The sequence below is a fragment of the Hydra vulgaris genome, chromosome 05, assembly GCF_038396675.1.
Source record: "Hydra vulgaris chromosome 05, alternate assembly HydraT2T_AEP".
NCBI lineage: Eukaryota > Metazoa > Cnidaria > Hydrozoa > Anthoathecata > Hydridae > Hydra > Hydra vulgaris.
The window spans coordinates 9,823,237-9,844,989 of record NC_088924.1 but is presented as its reverse complement, the minus strand read 5'-3'; the positions used below and the strand labels follow the sequence as shown (position 1 = coordinate 9,844,989).

Here is a 21,753-nt window from a genome sequence, read left to right as displayed (position 1 = left end):
TGCCGCAGTTAATGGAATATTATCTGATTCATTAAAAATACTGTCAATAGCCTTTTTAATGACATTAGCACCCATACCACCCAAATTGTTTATATCAAGTAAAGATACTACAAAGTAAGCAGGGATCCTCTTGCGTTCAACGCGCACAAGAATCAACTCTTTCTTTCTTATCCTTCGTTTTTCTATCCTGTGAGCCATCAGAGAGAATGGTGAAAAGCTTTTATTGTTGATGATTTTAGCAACTTTTTCTTTTAAGGCTCTGGCAATGCAGGAGATATATGCATCTGCTAAAACTTAAATAAAAACTATATATAAAAAATTTAAATAAAAACTATAGATAAATAACTTTTTAAAAACAATATTTAAAATAATTGACTAAAAAGTAAAAAATAAACTATTCACCGGACCCAAAGACTTGGTGTACATACATAACCTGAAAAATCCATTAAAGTTAATAGCTGAAAATGTTGGGTTCCAATAGGAATGAGTTGTACTTAGTTGCCCAACAACTTTGTTGCATTTAACCTGCTTTATTGTTGCGTTTAACCTGATTTATTGTTGCATTTTCCTTCTAAAAGAAGTACACCATTAATTCTTTGACATTTTATTAGCGTCTCAAAATGACTATGTGGCTTGCTCGGTTTTAGAGCCATTTCATAGACAGTTCTTAGCATCTTTAATAGTACATCGCAGCTGTTATTTGGTACCGAGTTTTCTATATCGAGATTGGTGACTCGACTACTTCCAGGATCTTCAGAGTAGCCATTTTCAATTTGTACCGCCAACCTATGACATTGTCCTTTAAGATGGCAATCAACCTATATTATTATCAAAAAATTTCATGATTAAAATTAAATAATTCAATAAATAGCTGGTTCACTTTGTAATGTAATAACTTATAAGATAAATTATAAAATACTTTACAATTATATAATATATAATTATATATTACAATTTACAATTACAATTACAATTATATAACATTATATAAGACTTTATACATAACACTTTTAATGAAACATGTTAAAAGAACTATATTCTTAAGTAAAAATTATGCTTAAATTATTTCCTGGACTGAAAAATTAAAATTAAAGTAAATCATTTTAATTTTACCTGATGTTTTATCACCAAACAAGTTCCCTCAATAAACGAATAATCCAACGCTCCTTTAACTAAAGGATCTTTTAATATAGCTGTTTTGTGCCTAGCACAAATCTTAAACCATATTTCAACAACTAATCCATTTTCTTCCGTGTACCCGATAACTGATTATTTTCCCCGAGAAAGAAAAGTTTTTAAGTTATTAAATATGGGTTTACTAACTCTAATTATTATCATTTCAGTTGTCATTCTTACTAACTCGTTATACTTAAACTTAAAGTTACTTTTTTCTGTTTTAAATACTAATTAAGATTAAAAAACCCACTCAATAAACATCATCAGCGGTATTGTGAAGCAGTTCCGCTTCCTCTTCATAAAGTATTTTTAACCTTTTTAGTTGGTTTTTATCTACTTAATTTAATTTCTACAGTAACTCAATGATTTAGTTATTTCATTTGTTTATCTTACTAAGAAGAATTGTTTCAAATATGTTAAACTTTTTAAACTACGCCAAGCAAAAAATAGTTATTAAAACAATTAACTTTTTTATTTATAAAATAATTTAGCTTAAATAAAACTTAAATAAAACAAAAACTAGCATTAGTTTTATTAGAATCTTGTTGGACTTTTCGGGGCCGGGGGCTATTTTTATTTTGGTTTCTTTTTTATGAGTATATAAATAAAAGTTATGTTATACTCTTTAATAAATAAAAGAACATTTGTTTCCTTATTAAGCAATCATAAGATGTTACTTTATATAAAAAATGTCGCTTAATTTTATAAAAAAGTTATAAAAGAGCGATGTTTCAAAAATATTTGTTCTAAACGTAATTTATTTTGCTTTAAGTTTTTTCGCGTTAAAAGTTATTTTCTTTTCCTAGTTTTTTTTTTTTTTTTTTTTTGTAATTTCTTTCATCAGTCTAATTAATCTTTTTTGCTCTTTTTTGTTTTATTTTTTGAAATGTTCTCAAAACGACTAAAAAATCTGGCCAGTTTTTTGCAACCAAATATTTCCGTGGTCAGTAATCGAGAACGATCGCTCCCGCTTCCCAGCCAAGCCTGAGTAACCTTTCGCTTTGGTTTTGAGAAGGTGAATCAAAACTGTGGATGTAGTTATTGATGGAAACTTAATACCCTCAAAACAATGTTGCTTTAAAAGTTATATGGAAAATTAATAATTTTATTTAGATAATAAAATATGGCTAATGGTTTAATTTTGTTATTTGATGATATTTTAATATTTTATGATATTTTTAGCGTAATGATCCTAATCAACAAAACAATCAACCAGGCGGAATTCAGAAAGAGGATGAGTAAGTTGCTTTAAAAATAATTTTTTGTCTAATATTTTAAAAATGCTTTTCTTAAGGCCGATTAGTATAACCATTTAAGTCATGACTTTTATTGACATAAAGTGAGAACACACGCATATTACCATTTTTATAGACAAAATATTTTGCAGTAGATGTCTTATAAGCAGTAGAAGTCACAAATAAGGATCGCAAAAAACTGGTTTACTAATAAATCAATAATTGTGTTACCAATAATTATATCAGTTATTATAAATTAGTTCTTTAAAAAGTTTAACAAATTGAGACTAGGTTCATTTATTCATTTTAAAAGCATTATTAGTATTTTATTGGACAATGGTATAGAATTTGTAATGAAAAAAGTAGGAGCATTTATTAGTCTGAATCATCAATTGTGTGTATTTGGTATTTGGCATTTAATAAATCTTTATTAAGATTATTTAAGAAATAGATTTTTCATTATTAGTGAACAGGAAAAATCAACTAGTCTAGAATATTTTTTTTAAGGAAAATTACAGATGTTAATGATTTAGAGCTAATATCTAAAACAAACATTGATCTAAAACTTTTCAGTCTCTGGAGTAACACGTGTTTTAAATCAACTTGAGTTGAATTTTAAACAACTTTACTGTTATTTGACATTTTTATTTTATAAATATGTTTACTAGAAACATTTCAAATTTCAATTTGTATGTCAGAAATTCTTGATATAAAAAGCCTGTTTTGCAAAGATTTTGAAAATCGTTTAAACATTTTTACTGAAAAAAAACCTAATATAATTCTCAAAAAAAAAGAGTATAATACAAGGACCTTACTAGCAGTGAAATGACGTTTTTTTTGTAATTAACGATTATATACAAAAATGTAAAAAATATATATCTTGCTATTTGACAAAAATGATTCACCATAGTATTAGATTTTAAAAGTTGTAGTAGAAGCATTGTGTTACAAACATATATGATTTTTGAGTTTTATGTTTATTTTTTAATATATCGAGGGTATACTGCCAGAACGCACTAAGTCATTTTTCATTGTTTTGAGATAATGGCAGTTTAATAAAAAAATTTTTTTCATGCAATGGTGTATATTCCCATTGTATACTTGAGAATGATCAATAACTTGGTATTATATAGAATATAAGGTCTGGTGCGTTTTAAAAGTGATAAAGCATAAATTAATGAGTGTTTATGTTGACTTAACTCAAAACCAACAAAAACTGACTTAGTGCATTCTGGCAGTATACCTTCAATATGTTCTATGTCTATGTGCTTATTATTACTTATATTATATTTAAAAGCTTTGATCAGACTGTATGAGTGACTTATAAATCATTAACTTAAAACTATCATACTATTTTATTATTATTTTTATTAGCTTATAGAGAAAATTAGCCAGACTTTATCGAAAGCCTTTGATACATTAAGAGCTATAGTCTTTACCTGGCAGCCTCCATCTAATGTACAATAGAACTTTTCTGTTATAACAGTTAACAATTTAGTTGGAAAATATGTCATGCAAAATAAAATAAGTTTAAAGTTCTATAATTATTAGGCTTTTTAATAATATTATTTTTTGATTTCAAAATAATTTAGGAAAAATACTGGTGACTTTTTTTTCAGGGCAAGGTGTCAAAATTATTTATAATATTAATTTATGAAAGCCTAAAAAATATGATATTGCTGTGGAGCTAACAGTTCCATGTTAAAATCTATACTGATTTTAAAAGATTTAATCTAATAAAAAATTTAAAGTAATCTTCATAGAACTGTTCATTGTGAATTTCTATTCCCTCACTAAATCTAGGTGGTTAATATTCACACAGTTGATCTGAAATTTTTTTCTTTTCTCAACTCCATAACTCTGAAACACAAACCTTGACAAACAAAGCTGCTGCGCAGAGAAACAAGTTGAGCGCTGTACTACCAGGGATGTAGTGGGGATCAAACTCTGAACTTTTCGCTTATGAAGCAAGTGCTCTATCACTACACCACAACCGTGTATTAAAAGAGACATCCTATTATCTTAATTTAGTTATTAAAATTATGGTAATAGGAGCATTTCAAGCATTCCAGTTCATATCAGTCAAATGTTTTTTCTTATTCTTACCAAACAAATGTTTTTCTCAAAGAAGTTATCAGATTTAAAGATCTGTTGTTTTTTTGCTGTTTTATTTTATTTTAAGTAACTAAGGATTTATATGTTGTTTTTTGAAATTAAAACTGAAAGTCTATACAAATATTATATTTAACCTGAAAAAGTATATTTTAGCTTTTATTTTTTTTTTTAATTATTTTTTCATTTCTCAGATCTTTAGTTTCTAATATTATATATATATATATATATATATATATATATATATATATATATATATATATATATATATATATATATATATATATATATATATATATATATATATATATTATTTACTATTAAATATTTTATTAGTTTTATCTTAAGTTAGACTAGATTAAGTTTATTAAAATTTGAATTTAATATCTGATAATCTTATTTGATATCTGGTCTAAGTGGATGTTGAACATTTTTTAAATGTCATTTTTAAATGTGATAGTAATTATGTTATGTCATAAAGAAGGTCCTTCTATATAAGATGATTCCGATTTTAAAATTAAACTTAAATGTATGAACAAATTGGTTCTTGCAAAGTTATTTATAAAATCAATGTCATGTGATGTAAAAGTTGTTAAATGTGACTGCAGTTGTGTAAATAAAGTGTTTTTATAGTTATGACGTTCTATTTGTGGAAAGCTTTGTAAAATAAAATATATGGGGATGAAAATTATTTACTATTTAACTTTAGAGAAAAACTGGGGAACTGGTGTACAAGGATAATGTTATTTAAAGAACAGCTATGTGGGAACACCTTAAATGCTTATATCAGTTATAATCAGAAGAACTAGGCTTGAAATAAATTCACAATAGCCTTAAAGTCGATAAAAAAGCAATGTCTTTCTACTTGTCTTAGTGTTTTTTTTACATATTGTGTTTTGCTCAGTCATTCTAGAGTAATTTCAAACTCAACATGTTTGCTGAAATGCAGCAAAATAACCTTATTAAGAAAACAAATTTAAAGATAAATTTATACAGTACTATCTCTCTAATTCAAATTTTATGTGGAAAAATGAAAGTTTGAATTAGAGAGATTTTCGAATTATAAAAAGTTGACTTTTTTTTTCAAATAATTTTTTCAAAGTAACAAATAGAAATCAAACAAACAAACAAAGAAATAGTAATTCTTAGGCCTAAATAGCAGTATTCATTATGTGCTTTAAACCTTTAAATTTGAAAAAAAAAAAGTTAGTAATTGTAGATTGTCTTTATGCGATTTATATCTTTAAAACCCTTTTTCAAATTATCTCCAAATTAATTTTCTTTTTCTTAAATTAGTCTAGCCATCCTTCCGAAGCATGAAAATTTTTGAAGCTTAACTCTTTTGCAAAATATAAAGATTTTTATTTTACCAGCAAACCACTAATTAGTAAATTATCAGCTCTCATTCATTTGAGCAATTCAAGTACAGTGTTGTTTACTAGGTAATCATATCAATTTTCACTCGCTTTAGTCAAATTTCCTTGATTTTATTTTTATTCTTCTTCCAGGTGAAAAATGTCTTTGTTTGTTTTTCTCCAATTCCATTTTAGCTTTCTACTTCCGCTTAAATTGTTTTCTTTGTGCAGTCTCTGTTGCATAAAGAAAACAATTTCTCTGATTCACATTAATCGTTTTTTCAAAAACTCGAAACATTCGAAATTTGAAAAAAGAGTTTGACGGTTTAACAAGCTTTTTACTTGTCAGAAGTATAAAAAGTTCTATTTCAATAAAATAATCCATTCGAATTGTGGAGGTTTTTGAATTATTGAGATTCGAATTATAGAAAGTTAAACGTAAGAGTTTCTTAAGGGGATTTCACTGTGACTTTGCATTTAATCGATTTATTTTATTAATTTTTAGCCATTTTGAGATGGTTGAATGTGTTACTAGAAACCAGTGCCCCTCTAAGTTGCCAACTGGCCTATGTGAAGGGTGCAACTAATTGTAAGTTATTTCTTAATAAAAAGATTGGACTTAATAAACAAGTGGACATTTTGCTTTTAGATATTTTGAGTTCTAAACTGCTACAAGCTGCCTATATTTTGCCAATTTATTGCAGACAGTAGTAGCTAATCAGAAAACTTATCTGTAAAGACTTGTGGGCAAATAGAATAATGCTACAGTTAGTTTCATTTTGGCATATTTTAGCAATTTTATGATTTTTTCCAAAGTTGAGGAGGTCATAATTTTTTTCTAATTTAACACAAATTAATAAAAACCACTTTTTTAAAGAGAACTATCTAGAAAATAGTTCTAGAAAAAATGAGACACTTCTTGAAAGTGAAAAAAAAAGTTATACAACTCTAAAGTAGTCTGCTTTGACCATTTGTAAATCAAGTGGAACCACAGTGTCATGTTTCTAAGGCTATAATTTCTGAACCTTGGAAGTCTGAAATTTCAAATTTAACCTATCTACATAATGCACATAACAATATGTAAAAATCAGGAAAATCAGAGATAGTGACCCGCAGGCTATTGGTTGAAGTATAATGATTTAACCTGTATATCATATTTGGATTTAAATATTAATTTATAAAGCTAATGTTATTTAAAATTTTTGATATTGGAAAAAAATATAAGTTTCAGCCACAAATTATGGCTGCGAGATGATTAAGTCTTTGCTATAGATTGTTGTCATAATTATTTTTGAACACCATTTCCTGAGGTAATCAAATAAAAAATTCAATCCTAAAAAGTCTGCACAGTACTAAAATATTTTGTTTTAAAGGTTATTTTTAATTCTAAAAAGTCTGAACAGTATTAATATTTTGCACATTTTAATTTTTGAAATCAGTGCTTAATCCAAATTCTTTTTTATATTAAAAAATTTTTTTAATGGAATTTGTTCTTACTTAGGTTTACACCATATGATTTGTGCAATCAGGTTTGGGATGATGGGTTAGATCTAGCAGTTGTTATTGACTTGACAAATACATTCAGATACTACAATGGGGTATGTATTTGGCTTTTGGTATTTTTTTCTTAAGATTCATCAATATACATTTTTCATGGATTTTTTAATTAAGCATTTTTTGTTCTTTTGATATTAAAAATTTTGACTAATAATTTTTTCATAAATTGCCAATAAAATTTTTGTTTTTTATTAGGAAATTTTTTGCGAACAAAGAATTCAATATGAAAAGTTAAAATGTGAAGGCCGTATAGTTCCAGATGATTGTGTTATTGATCGGTATGTTTGTTATTGACCAATATTTTCGTTTTAAAACTTTAAAAATATTTTTAATTTAAACATATAGTTTGAGAATGTCATTTTGTAAGAGGAAAATTTGTTTAGAGTGACGCGTATTCTCAATGATGTTATATTTCGCCATGGGCGAGATAGCAAAAGTAAGTGTTCCAATGTGTTCCTTATGTATTTATGTCACATTTTGGGTGATAGTGATAATGGCTCATAGTGTGTCTAATTTTGTCAGTTATGTGTTTGTTAAGTTTCTAAGTGTCTTGGTGCAAATCTTAAATTTTATTTTTATATGTGTGTGTATATATAGTTTTCTAAAAATTTCTTTGTAGCACAAAATATTTTTTCGGAAGTTTTTTGGTATTTGTTTGAGTACTTTTAAAAATAAGACCACTTATATTTTTTTTTAATATCATTTAATATTTCCAATGCATGTTCTGATTATATATAGTTACTCTCAGATAAAAAAGTTATTCATATATATATATATATATATATATATATATATATATATATATATATATATATATATATATATATATATATATATATATATATATATATACATATATACATATATACATATATACATATATACATATATACATATATACATACTAAAGCGTATATCAATCAGCAATTGCTTACTCATTTTGCTTATCTTTATACCATACAGTTTTTTCAGAAAAAGAAGCAAAAAACAAAGAATAATGAAAGAAAAGATTGCTGCCTCAGTCCAAACCCTCAGTTGATGTAGTGGTACTACTTTGCAGTAATAGGCTATAAGATAGTTAATGCATTTACTTAAAACCTTGTCAGCAGGCTATTTCAGTATGACGTCAGACATATTGTCTAAAAAAAATTATAAATTTTTTTCAAAGTACATCTTTTTCACTATATATAGTGATAGTATAGACTCAATCTATCAAAAGAAAAATAAAAAATAAAAAGAATTTAAAGATAAATATAAAACAAAATCATTTGCTTCGTAAAGGCAAATTCATGTCAGTTTCATAGAGATCTTGTCAGATAATTCAAATGCAGTCAAAAAAAAAGTTACTGAAATCTCAATAATATAAAGAACATCATAAAATCAAAACTCCAAAGCGATCCATTGATAGAGAAATTAAAGCAGTTCTTTGTTTTAAAAAGCTATATAAACTGAGAAAATATGTGTACAATTGATGTTGATGAAACTCATTGCAATAAAGATTTTTCAGCCAGGCCAGCTAATCATTTTTTATTAGTCAAAAGATAGAAATCTAAGTATATTCTACTCAAGAAATTTACTCACAAGTTGCTTTTATGGCAAGCAATCTTCACCAATATTTTACCTGTCAGCCTTTAAGCTTGTATTTGTATATAGGAAAATGATTTAAAAAATATGTTATACCATTCATTAAGAACCATGATATGCCCTATTTTGACCTGATTTGGCTACAAGAAGTCTTTAGAATGTTATGAATAAAATGGTGTTGAATTTGTACCTAAAAAAGCAAATATCTAAATCATCTTTATTGAAAAGTAATGGTCAATTATAAAAGAAATCTTACGGAAAAGATATTAGCTTTAGATGAATCAGATTTTAAGAAAGAGTGAGTAGAAGCTTAAAAAAAAACTCAAAATCAGAGATGAAGATCCAGGAGATGATGTCAAGTACTTGCAAAAATATTGTTTCCATCTTAACATTTAACGGAATTATGTTTTTTGGATATATCCGAAAAACATAATTCCTTTAAACTTTAAGGAATTAAGAACTTTTTTAGTCAATAACCATACAAAAAATAAGTAAAATTTCAAAAAAATAGAAAAAGTCGTCAGCTTAAAGTTTAATTAAGATAAATATATATTTTTTTCAAAATATTTTTTAAATATGTATGATCATTAGTTTAATTAAAAATATAAAAATGATTGAAATAAATAATTTAGTTAACTTTTCTACTATCTCATCATCAGTAAAATCTTGAGTTTTTGCTGGTTTATTTACTATACTAAAGTATATAAAAATCAGCTTAATGAGTATATTTAAGTGTTTTAACTATCAACATTAAATAAGTTAGGAGAAAAAAAGTAAATATTAAAGTTTTCATTAAATTTTGGATTGAAAATAAAGTTTTTTTATGGTTTTATCTAGATGTAACTATAATGGTGTTTAATAAATAAAACTTTGCACCTGTTTTTTAAATGACTATATAACAGCATTTAAATAACTTATAAAATTAACGCTTTTAAAAAATTGTATTATGATTTTTTAAATATATTTCGAAAACACCAAACCCTTTTCACTTTTTATCATGTTGCTTTTATATGAAAAACTTTATGTATGTTTTTTTTATGTATTTAATTTATCACATTCTATTATGAACATATTATAACAAGTTATGAATAAGTTTTTGGACTGAAGTTACCTCTGCAAAGAAATGTACAAGTTCATAGTAGTCTCATCTTGAGGCAGTGCTTAAATAGTGTTTGAAAAAATCGAAAAAAAAAATTTTTTCTTTAAATTTAACCACTTAACGAACCTATTAATTTTCAAAAGTGTGTCAAAAACAAATCTATTTTTTTTTTTAATTGATTTTACTGTTTTAACCATGCAAAAAAGGAAAATAATAATAATTAATAAATTTTAATATATTTTAATAATTTATGACCTTCCTAATTGACCTTTGAAAACTTGCTCGACATATGTCGAGCATTGCAATATTGCATAAAATTCTTGCAAAATTCTTGAAAAATTGAAGTGAACCTAGTTGCAAACTTAATTTCCTCTATTTCTAAACAATAAAATATAAAGTTGATTTCAATAAATTTATAAATTTATGATTTTATTAAAAACTCTAATTATATAACATTACATAAACTTTATCGTAAAAAACTTTATCATAAAGTTTATCGTACAGGAAGCGCATCAGATATCATAATAACCAATCAGAAGCTTTGCTTGACATATAGCGAGCTAGCTCTCAAAGTATACCAATTTTTAGTAATGCTCGACATATCTCGAGCAAATTTTTTTTGGCTAAAAAAGTTTGCTCGACATATGTCGAGCAAATTCGTTAAGTGGTTAATGTTTTTTAAACAATGGCAAAATATGAAAACATTAAGAGTGATTTGTACAAGTTTTGAAAAAATAATCATTATAAACAAAAAAAGGAAATTGCTGGCCATTTTATGGGTATGCAAAATCAACTCTTTACAATTGGATTAAGTTTATTGAAACTAACAGTGCATTAATAAGGAAAATATCTTGTGGTAGACCTGTTGTTATTATAGATTTTGTTTTAGACAATGAATCACTCTTTACTTTAACTCATTTGTTGCAGCCTGGTAAATCTGGGTTTTTTTTTCAAGTGATATTACTCTGACTCCCCGCATGTAAAGTTTAATTTTTAAGCCAAACATGAAAAAAATTATTGGTTTGGCTTTGTATTTTACCAAGAGGCGTATCAAAGCCGTATTTTCTTCCATCAGGATTGGCAGAGAGCTAACACAGTCCACCTGGAAACCATAATTAAAAAGTATTTACTTTTATAAATAAATTTTATAGTATAGAAGAGTATGTATTTTGGCCAGATTTGGCATCTGCTCATTATGCTAAAAGCATGGTAAATTACCTAAATGAGCAAAAAATCAATTTTGTACCAAGATCAATCAATCCTGCAAATGTCCCTAAAGCACAGCCAAGAGAAGACTTTTGGGGAAACATAAAAAATAAAGTTTATGAAAGCGATTGGACAGCAAAGAATCTAGAATTATTAACTGTCTTGGCAAAATGGATCTTGAGTTTGTACAAAACCATGTTTTGGGTGTTAGGAAAAGACTTGACCATATAAGAAGACATGGTGTCTAATTTTTTTTCTCTTTATAAATACTAAAAATAGAAATTTTTTAAATATTATTTTAAGTTTTGTGTTTTAAATAAAAAAAGTACGGCTTTTATTCCAATCCAAAAACTTATTCACAACCCGTTATGTTGTCAATTTATAATTATGTCAAATGTATTGTTGACTAATTATGCCAAATATGTTACAAAAAATGCTGATTAGACTAATTAAATAAAGTTCAATTGTTAAATTGTGTTTTATATTTTATTTAAATGTAGGACTTGTTGGAATACATTGCACACATGGTGTAAATAGAACAGGTTATGTTATATGTAGATATCTTATCCAATCTCTTGGTTTTAACCCTGTAGATGCTATTCAAAGTAAGGGAATTTTGAGTGTTTTTTTATAAAGTAAATTATCTAGCTAGTTGTATATTATAAATGCCTCATAGTTGTAAATTTAAAAAAACAAAATTGTGAAAAAAGTTTCAACTATAACACTAAGTATCAACATAACACTATTAACATAACATCTGGAAAAGTTTTAGTTATTAGAGTCCACCTTAAAATTGTGGTATTAGGACGGGCCATAACTGTAACTTATACTCTAGCATATCTACGGCTTAGCCCTAGAGACTGATTGTCAGAGTTTAGTTACAAAAGCTTGGTTAATTCCATAGCAAACTTAAGTTTGGAGGGCTTTTATCACTTGCACTGCTACTTTTTTGTGTGTAAATCCCATCGTTGAAATCCCATATGTAACCTGATTTGGCTTTTGCAATTACCTGCAATTTGAATAATTTCAGTGCAATGTTTTGATTTAATCAACAGCTTATTTTGATCAGGCTTTATATTCTGCTCAAATTTTTGGATTTTGTCAATATGTTGTTAGAATTTTCTTGGCTTGTTGATTTATGTTAATTTATGTTAATAAATTAACATAAATTGTTGGCTTGTTGATTTATGTTAATAAATCATGTTAATTTCATTGTCTGGGTCCACAATATGTAACATTTCCAAAAAGGGACTTAAATCATTCTCTTGATGCTGCATTCTTTTTATTTGTAAAAGTTTGTAAACAATGAAACTGAAAAACACATCAAACCTTTTCTCCACCAATACCTATGTCAAAATACCATCAGCGAAAAGTTACTTTAAAGATGATAAATTTTTATAAGATAGGTTGAAACAATTTGGTGGGTAATAATGGTTTATTTTATTTAAAATTTTAGGTACATTATTTATGTTTTTAATTAATAGAGAACTTGACTCAATCATAGATAGTCTATGATAGCCTAAACTATGTGGTTGCTAAGCAATAAGCTATGTGGTTGCCTGCTAATCAACCTGAGGTTGTAACAAAGAGCTCTTTATGCTCCGAACCTCTCGCTTACAAAGTGAGCGCTCTTACCACTACATTACTACCGCATAGAATATATCAGAAAGAGTTGCTGAGCCACTACCAAGGAGTCACAGGCAAAAACCCATAAGTTAAGATGATCCAGCATTAGGCACTAGGTAGAAAACAATTTTACAAAACTAGCTAGGTGCAGTTAACATTTGTCTAGGATGAATATTTTTATTGAGACACTATCTCTAGTTTTGGAACTCCAAGGCAGAGGAAATTTTATGTCAGAGTAAACGTCCCCTAGCTTTTGTCTGGAAAAGTAAATTCTAAAAAGTAATAATTTTTCTCTAGTAATAATTTTTCTATGTTGCTATATCTATATTCTATATTCATTTTTATACTTTCTAAACTCATAATCTAATATGAGTAATTATATTGAGGATAATAAAAATTTATAACATAAAAAAATTTTGATATATGTACACTTTCTCCTGCGTATTACATGCCAGAACCAGTATACATAAGCGTTCGAAGTAATGGCTAAAATATAGAGTTATACAGTAAATTCCCGGTAAGTCAAATATTAGTTAACTCAAACTTTTGCTATCTCGAACTGTTTCATTTGGTCCCTTGAAATTGCCTAATTGATTACTAATAAAAATCTCCAGTTAATTTGAACCTCAGATAGCTTAAACTGTTAAGTTAAACCATTTTTTTTGTCCCCAAAAGTCATATATAATACATAAATAACAGTAGCCTAATATTTTTTTAATATTTTATATCTGAAAGAATACTAGTTAGATCTGAATAAAATTATCAGACATAAAATAGAGCTAAAATAAAGCTATTACAAAATAAATCAAAATAAAATAACATTAAAAAAGCAGTTATTTTATAGTTTTAATGAATTTCTTAATAAAAGATCGCTTGCTTTTAGACACAATTTTATTACCAAACAATAAGGAAGTCATTGTGTTGCTAAACTTTTTTCAATTCTATCTTTAGAGTGTTCTAGTATTGTCACGGTACTGAAATTCAGTATTTGGTACCAATACCTATCAAAATACTCAGTAATCGGTACTAAATTTGGTACCTAAATGAATGACGAATTATACTGACCACAAACCAAATTGTCAGCGTGCATAGTGCACAACATCATAAATTCGCATTTTTAGCAAAAACTTTCTGAATAAAGTATATAAAAATATTTTCTGATGTTCTTTTCAATTTATAGATTCTTATTCTATAAGGATTTTTAAAAATTCTCTTGTTGTATGTTGTATTTTGCGTTACCAAACTTTTATTATTTTACAAAAAAAAAAAAAAGAAATATAACAGAAGCAATTTTTGGTAAAGGACTAACTTACTACCTATCAGAAACCGCTACAAATTTTAAAAAACATTTCAAATTAAGCTTTAAACCTAATTTGGAATGTTTTTAACAGCACTATCCGTCATTTATGGTGCCGCCAAAAAAGATATGAAGTGGTTTTTTCATAAAAGATTTCTAAGAATTCTACCATATCCCTAATAGTACCGCGCTCAACTTGTTTCTCCGTTTGTCAAGGTTCGTGTTTCGGAGTTATAGAGTTGAGAGAAGGTTATAACCACTATTAAGTAGCCTCCTCATCTGTAGTGGCCTTGAGGAGGTGATAACAAAAAAAAAAAAATTCTAATTTTAGGGCCAAAAAATTGTAAAATTGAATTAATCTTTTCTAAAAAGTCTGTTAAAATTAAATGCCTATTGATATTCAACCATTTAATTTTATTTGAATAATCCAAGTTCTGTCTGTTTATCTTTAAATACTATGTTTAGTTTCAAGAAAAAAATAATTAATTTAATGTTTAAAAAAGTTTCATAAATTTAATACTATTACAAATTGTTTATGTCCGAAAAAGGAAAAAAGCAAGTCAACCAGTTATAATTTGTCATTAAGCATTTAAACTTTTAAACATGTCAGCATTTTATAGGAGTATATCAATCTTATATTATAGTTTTAAAATATTAATTAAAATGGCTCCGTATAAAACAAGTTTGCAAGAAGACCTAAGAAAACACATTTGCCAATTTAGAAATTCGCATCTGGAAAAGCCAAAAATCTTCACAGTAAAACACTTTCTAGATGAAGGAGCATCGAAAGCGACCATATATCATGCTCTAGAACGTGTAGACAATAATTTAGGCTATCAATGAAAAAAAAGAAGCGTTCCAAAGGCGAAAAAAATGGACAAAAAGCACATAGACTAATTGAAAAAGGCATTTGATCATCATAACGGTGTTTCATAACGTCAAGTAGCTGGAAGATTCAATTGTGACCAATTGCATATATTTAAAATTCTTAAAAACAAAATGAATATTAGATATTACAAAAAGAAAAAGATTCCACATCGAAGTGAAAGCCAACTAGCTCGAATCAAACCTTTGTGTCTGCATATATATCGCAATTTTAGGAATTTTGATTTTACCTTGGATGACGAATCATATTTCACATATGCGAATACAACATTGGCTGGCAACAATGGCTTCTATTCTAGCGACATATCATCTACAACTAGTGACGTCAAATTCAAAAGAAAGAAGAAGTACGAGAAAAAGGTGCTAGTCTCTTTGATTATATTGCCCAACGAGACTTCAAAACGAATGTTTTTTGAAAGTGGCCAGGCAATCAACAAACAAGCAGACATCGGATGTCTCCGCAAGCAGTTAATACCCTTCATTGATGAACATTATAAAAATGAAGAGTACTTGTTCTGGCCAGATTTAGCTAGTTTGCACTATGCAAATGAAGTGGTTCCTTTTCTCGATGTCAATAACATCAAATACCTGCCAAAGGTAAAAAAATCCACCCAATGTATTAGAAGCTTGACCAATTGAGGACTTTTGGGGTCAGTTGAAATGCTTAGTCTACGAGGATAATTATCAAGCAACAAGCATTCCTCAACTCAAACAGCGTATCGTGAATTGTTTTAACAAAATGGATCCGGAAGTGGCAAAACGTTATGCCTCAATGACTTCAGTTCATCTAGGTCGATTTGCTTTTAATGATGTTATTGAAAACCAGTAAATATACTTTTTTGAATATCATATAATTGTTTATAAATTTATTTTAAATTAAATTTGATAGCTATGTAACTATGGCTATAATAACAATTTTAAAGTTGTCTCATTTTTTAGTCATCAGGTGTTATTAATAATTAAAGTAATAATAATAGTGGTTTAAAAAAAGTTAACATAGACTTTTGTAGAACAAGTAAACATAAAGTAAGCACATCTTGAACTTTTTCATTTAATCAGAATATCTATCTTTTTAATGTAGGGATAAAAATTTCTTATAAAAATTAATTATAAAATAACTTTTTCTAAAAAGTTATTTTATAATTAATGAGTAAAATTTGATGTCTTATAAAGGCAGTTGTTATGGACAATTTTATGGAAAAATATTGTGAAGCAGGTTATAAGAATTATAGAAGAACATTTTTTTTTTGTATTTTGTTGAATTTTTTTATTATCACACCAAGTAGCAACTATGTTAATTTGTTCTCAAAATTTTCTAAAACTGTTTTATCCTGTTATTTGCTAAGCATATTGATGTTCATTGCTGTACCAAGCTTTGTTTAAGACTTTGTTTATATAAGACTTGATTAAATATTTACAGTATTTTACAATTTTTCTTGATTTAAAGACGTTATTGATTAATGAAGTTTCACTTAAAATTCTGTGTGATTCCATAATAAATTAAGATCGTTTCTTTCTATCTTTATTTTTTTTAATTTTCTTTTAAATTACCTGTTACTTTAGTGTTTAACATATCACGTGGTCATAAAATGGAAAGAGAAGATTATATCACAGATTTAATGAATTTCGAACCACAATTGTAAGTGCAATATATGTTAAATTAATTTTTTCTAGTTCTATCTGTTGAAGATTCTGACAAGAATGATTTGACAATTGCTTTAAAAAGGGAAATGTGACAAAACAGAAAAAGAATCCAAAAAATTGGATTCAGTTTTGAAACTGTTAAATACAAAGAAAAATTTTTTCAAAAAATCCCGGAGAATTCTTCTCTTATATTTAAGTTTGTAGTTCTATATTATAAACTTATTAAAACACATGTAACTCACACAAAATATGGAACAATAACAAACTTTTTAATGTCAAACTTATTAAAAACTCCTAATATCTACTATGTTCTCCTTTTGCCTTAATCACAACCGATATTTGCCGGGCAATAGACTTATACAATTTAGTTATAAAATCTTGGGGTATGTTGTGCCATTCTCTTTGAAGTACTTCAAAACATTGTTCAGCATTTCAGGGAGCATGTTCAACCTTCTTTCTGTCCAGGTAATCCCAAATATGTTCAATTATATTTAAATCTGGACTCTAAGGAGGCCAGGTCACTAATTCCAGTACTCCTTCCTCTGCCATTTCATTTAAATAATTTTTTGCCACTTGGGAACAATGTTTTGGGTCATTGTCCTGCTGCAGAATAAAATTATGACCTATTAGTCTCATTCCGGAAGATACAGCATGGTGCCTTAGTTTATCGACATAGCGTTCCCCGGTGAGTCGCCCCTCTATTTTGATCAAATCACCTAATCCAGATGAAGATAAACAGCCCCAAACTTGTATAGAGCCTCCTCCGTGTTTAATAGTAGGGTTTAAACACTCGGGCTGAAAGCTTCTCCAACTCTTTTTCAAACATATTGGCGTCTTTTTGTTTCAAAAATTTCGAATTTGGACTCATCGGTGTACAGAACCTGATTAAACATTTCCTGGGCCCAATTTTTGTGTTGTTTTGCATTTTTAAGTCTTTTTTTTTTATTGCCACGCCATAATAATGGTTTTCGAATTGCAACACACCCTCGTAATCCCATATTGAGTAGGTGTTGTCCAATACAAGAAGAGCTGACATTTTTCTGAGTTGCTGTGTTAATGTCCTTTGTCAACTCGATTTATATTTTTTTCCTATTTCTTAAAGATAGGGTTTTTAAATATTTATATTCATCTTTTGTTAGCTTAGGAGGTCTACCACTTTTCTTTCCTCAAGGGAGCCAGTTTCTCTAAATTTTTTAATGATTTCTGCAACAGCTTTCTTCGAATATCCTGTTTTGAACGAAATTTGGCGCTGCGAATAACCTTCTTCATGAAGCACAATAACTTTTTGTCTCTCTATTAAAGATATTTTATCCATTTAATAATCTAAAAATGCAAACTAAGCATTTAAAAATAAAATAAGCATTTAATTTATCTAAAAAGTAGTAAATATGTCTAATTATACAAGTGGTCTAAAACATATTCACAGTCGTATTCACAGTGCTATATATATGCCAACTTTTTTGTATTTATAGAAATTGCTGTTATTTTTTATAGCATCAACAATGTCGACCTTTTTGAAGAGAAATACTCATTTGACATTTATAGCTGTCAAAATCTCGTAAAAAAGTTATCAATGCTATTAATTTATTTAACGATACGCGTTCATTATGCAACAAAAAACGCAAGTCTCGCGAACGAAAGTTAACCCCCAGAGAAGACGCAGTCATTGTCCGTATCGCTAAGCTAAATCCTTTTGTTGGCACACCAAAAATTAAATAACAAATTCCTCAAAATTTAAAACTCGATCTGTCTGTCAGCACTGTTAAAAGTTGCTTACGCGAAAATAAGCAATTAGGAAGGGTTGCCCGAAAAAAACCATTGGTCTCAAAACATAATCTCGTCAGCCGTTTGAAGTTTGCAAAACAGTACGTACACAAGGATTTAAGTTTTTGGCAAAATGTGCTTTGGACTGACGAGACTAAGTTTAATCGCTTTGGATCCGACGGAAAACAATATGTTCGTCGTCCCCAAAACCAATCAGCCCTTGGTATGCTCTTAAGACCGTAAAACATGGTGGTGGTAATGTGATAGTTTGGGGCAGTTTTTCGTGGTGTGGGCTCGTTACATAGAATTCAAGAGACTATTGATCAACACTTATTCAAAGAAATACTAGAAAAAGTCATGTTGCCATATACTAAGGAAAATCTCCCTGTGGTTTGGAAATTCCAACAATACAACGACCCTAAGCACACCGCCAAAAGTGTTAAAATGTGGTTTAGCGATAAGAAGATTGATGTATTGGAGTGGCCCGCACAGTCACCAGACCTAAATCCGATTGAAAATTTGTGGGAGGAAGTTGACAGAAACATAAACCGGTCAATTGCAACAAATTTAGACCGACTTTGGATCGAAATAAAAGCTGCTTGGGACGCCATTACGCCTGAACGATGCCAAAAATTGATCTCATCAAATTGACTCAAAAGGATACCCCACTAAATAATAATTTACCTCTAATAAAGTTTTCTAAACTATTTATACAAAGAAGCTCCATGATTTTGGTAGCAAAAGGACGAAATTATAATTTTGTACAGGGTGTGCAATTTAAATTGCCCCCTTATTCTGTACTTCTAAATCATATATATGATTGTACTTTTTTTTTTACTAAGTTACTTTCTTTTTTTAATCAGTAATGTTATCTTCTAAATTTAATATTTTATTAGGCTGAAAAAGTTTAGACCTCAAAAATTCAGATCTCTGGAAAATATATCATTACATATTGAACATCAATCTGTGCTATTTATTTTGTCGCCACTGTGTGTGTGTATATATATATATATATATATATATATATATATATATATATATATATATATATATATATATATATATATATATATATATATATATATATATATATATATATATATATATATATAACATTTGTATGATGGTTAATTTTTATTTTATTTATCAAAATCTCGGGAATAACCTGGAAAGATAATGGAAAACTCAGGGAATTTAAGAAACTAAACTTGGGGGAAAACGTTTGTTATACAGGAACTCAAGGAAAACTTGTGAAAATTGAGTGGCAACCCTGAATATTCCAATATTGATTTTCTTATACTGAAATGTTTTGTTTTTAGTTTATATCGTTCCTGGGAAACTTACGTTCTTGGTTTAAATGGCTGGAAATTTAACAAGTTTCGCTTCAAACGTGATAATCGATTTATTGAAGAAAGAAAAAAAAGGAAAAGCGAAAGCAACGATAATTTACAAATTAAAAAGCCTAACTATGATACAGAATACAATAACGATGGGACTGAAAAACCGTTCGCTTCGACTGCAAACAATACAAACGACAATTTGCAGGGCGATAAACATCCATCTAAAAGTACCAACGATGACAAAAAATTTGTTTCAGGAAAATCAAAAAGCAATGAAAGCGAAAGCTTTGTTGAAAATGTTTCGCTTGACTTTTTTCAAGAAGATTTTTATTGTGATGGTAATTAAGAATGGAAGAAATTATGTTCAAATGAAAGCGATGTTTTTATTTATACCTTAATTTAATGGTTTTACTTTGTGTATGTGTGCGTCTGTGTTTATCCTTCACTTCTTATCAGGTGAAATAAAGTTCACTGAACTATGTCATTTTGGAGTTTTTTTGATTCTTTTTATTAAATGAACTATTTTTCAAAAACTTTTTCTATTAAAGAAATAACAGGTTTGCTCCTCTGCAAGATTTCAGCGAACGTTAAATGATTGGTTTTATTTGTGATTGTAATGCATATGTAATATTAATAAATTTTATTTATGTATGTGTGGGTATGACTATACGCACATTTATACAAATCTACGCTTGCAGTATAAAAATTACAAAATAGTATGGCACGTGAACATATATTTTTCCATAGGCAGTACCATAGTAATAAAAAAAATTATTCAGACCAGTTAACCCGTTTTCGCTGAATTCCATTGATTTTAAACAGTATTTTAAATTTACGTTAAAAGTAGTTTCTCCTTATCGTACCCTGACTTATATTTGACACTTAACATCTCAGTAGGGCAATTCCATTTTTTCCATCAAATATTCATATAGATGAGGAATATTCTGTGAATAAATCTAAGAACAATGATGTAATTACTTTTTAATGAAAAATGTAAACTGATTAGAGAAAAGTAATTTAGATGTTAATTTTTTTATCAAAAAAGAAATGTTAAAAGCTGAACCAGTTATCAATCTTTTCATTCTGGGTAACATTGAATTTTGCTACGAAAGGGATATATATTTCCACTCAGCTAAAATCTAACTAAAATCAGGGTAACTTTGAATTTTCAATTCAATTTTACCCAAAGATGTTTTTCTTGCTGTTTGGGTCGTCCATAAATTTCGTCACGCTCTAGTGGCGGGGGGGGGGGGGGTTATTGGTTTTGTGACTACTCTTGAAACTTGATACGATTTTGTGACGAGGGTGGGAGGTCAAAAACGGTCGAAATTTGCGTGACGTAATTTATGGACGGCCCCTTTTTGTTGTAGCCTAATTAAATTAACTATTGTTATTACTTTGATACATACTTTGATATTTTAATATTTATGGCTATTTTTATAATTTTGACTAATATACTACTAGTAAACTAATTTTTATTAATAATAGCAGTTATCTGTATATTTTTAGCATTCAAAAATGTCAAGAAAATTTTCGAGAACTCATCCTGGCAAAAGGAAATATTGTACTAAACCTAGGTTCTACTCTTAATATCATTATTCTTTAAATTAAAAAATAAACACTGTAAATCAATGGTGCACCATATTGTCTTTAGTATTGAGTAGAAATATTGTTTTAAAAATCGCTTACTTTATAAGTATAAAAGGAATATCATTTGATGTTAATGACTTTAAAAGTTTTGTTAAAATCTATCGAGATGATAGCGGAAAAAACACGACAATAGTTTAAAGATTGCCAACCGGGTTGAAGATGTTGTTAGCTTTATCTTTGCAAATATCCGTTGTTGAAAGAAAAAAAGGCCTTATAGCGTTTC

General features: G+C 27.9%; 1 protein-coding gene across 1 annotated transcript in view; it reads left to right on the top strand.

Moving 5' to 3' along the window:
- The window catches only part of LOC136071841 (RNA/RNP complex-1-interacting phosphatase-like), a 44,250-nt gene extending 23,996 nt beyond the window's left edge, over positions 1–20,254 (top strand). The window contains exons 3-9 of the mRNA XM_065797321.1: positions 2,359–2,414; positions 7,380–7,476; positions 7,631–7,713; positions 7,819–7,871; positions 11,825–11,929; positions 16,696–16,771; positions 19,860–20,254. Coding sequence (XP_065653393.1) covers positions 2,359–2,414; positions 7,380–7,476; positions 7,631–7,713; positions 7,819–7,871; positions 11,825–11,929; positions 16,696–16,771; positions 19,860–20,226 — 837 coding nt within the window. The 3' untranslated portion in view covers positions 20,227–20,254. The remainder of the gene's footprint in view (positions 1–2,358; positions 2,415–7,379; positions 7,477–7,630; positions 7,714–7,818; positions 7,872–11,824; positions 11,930–16,695; positions 16,772–19,859) is intronic.
- Positions 20,255–21,753: the final 1,499 nt, after the last annotated feature.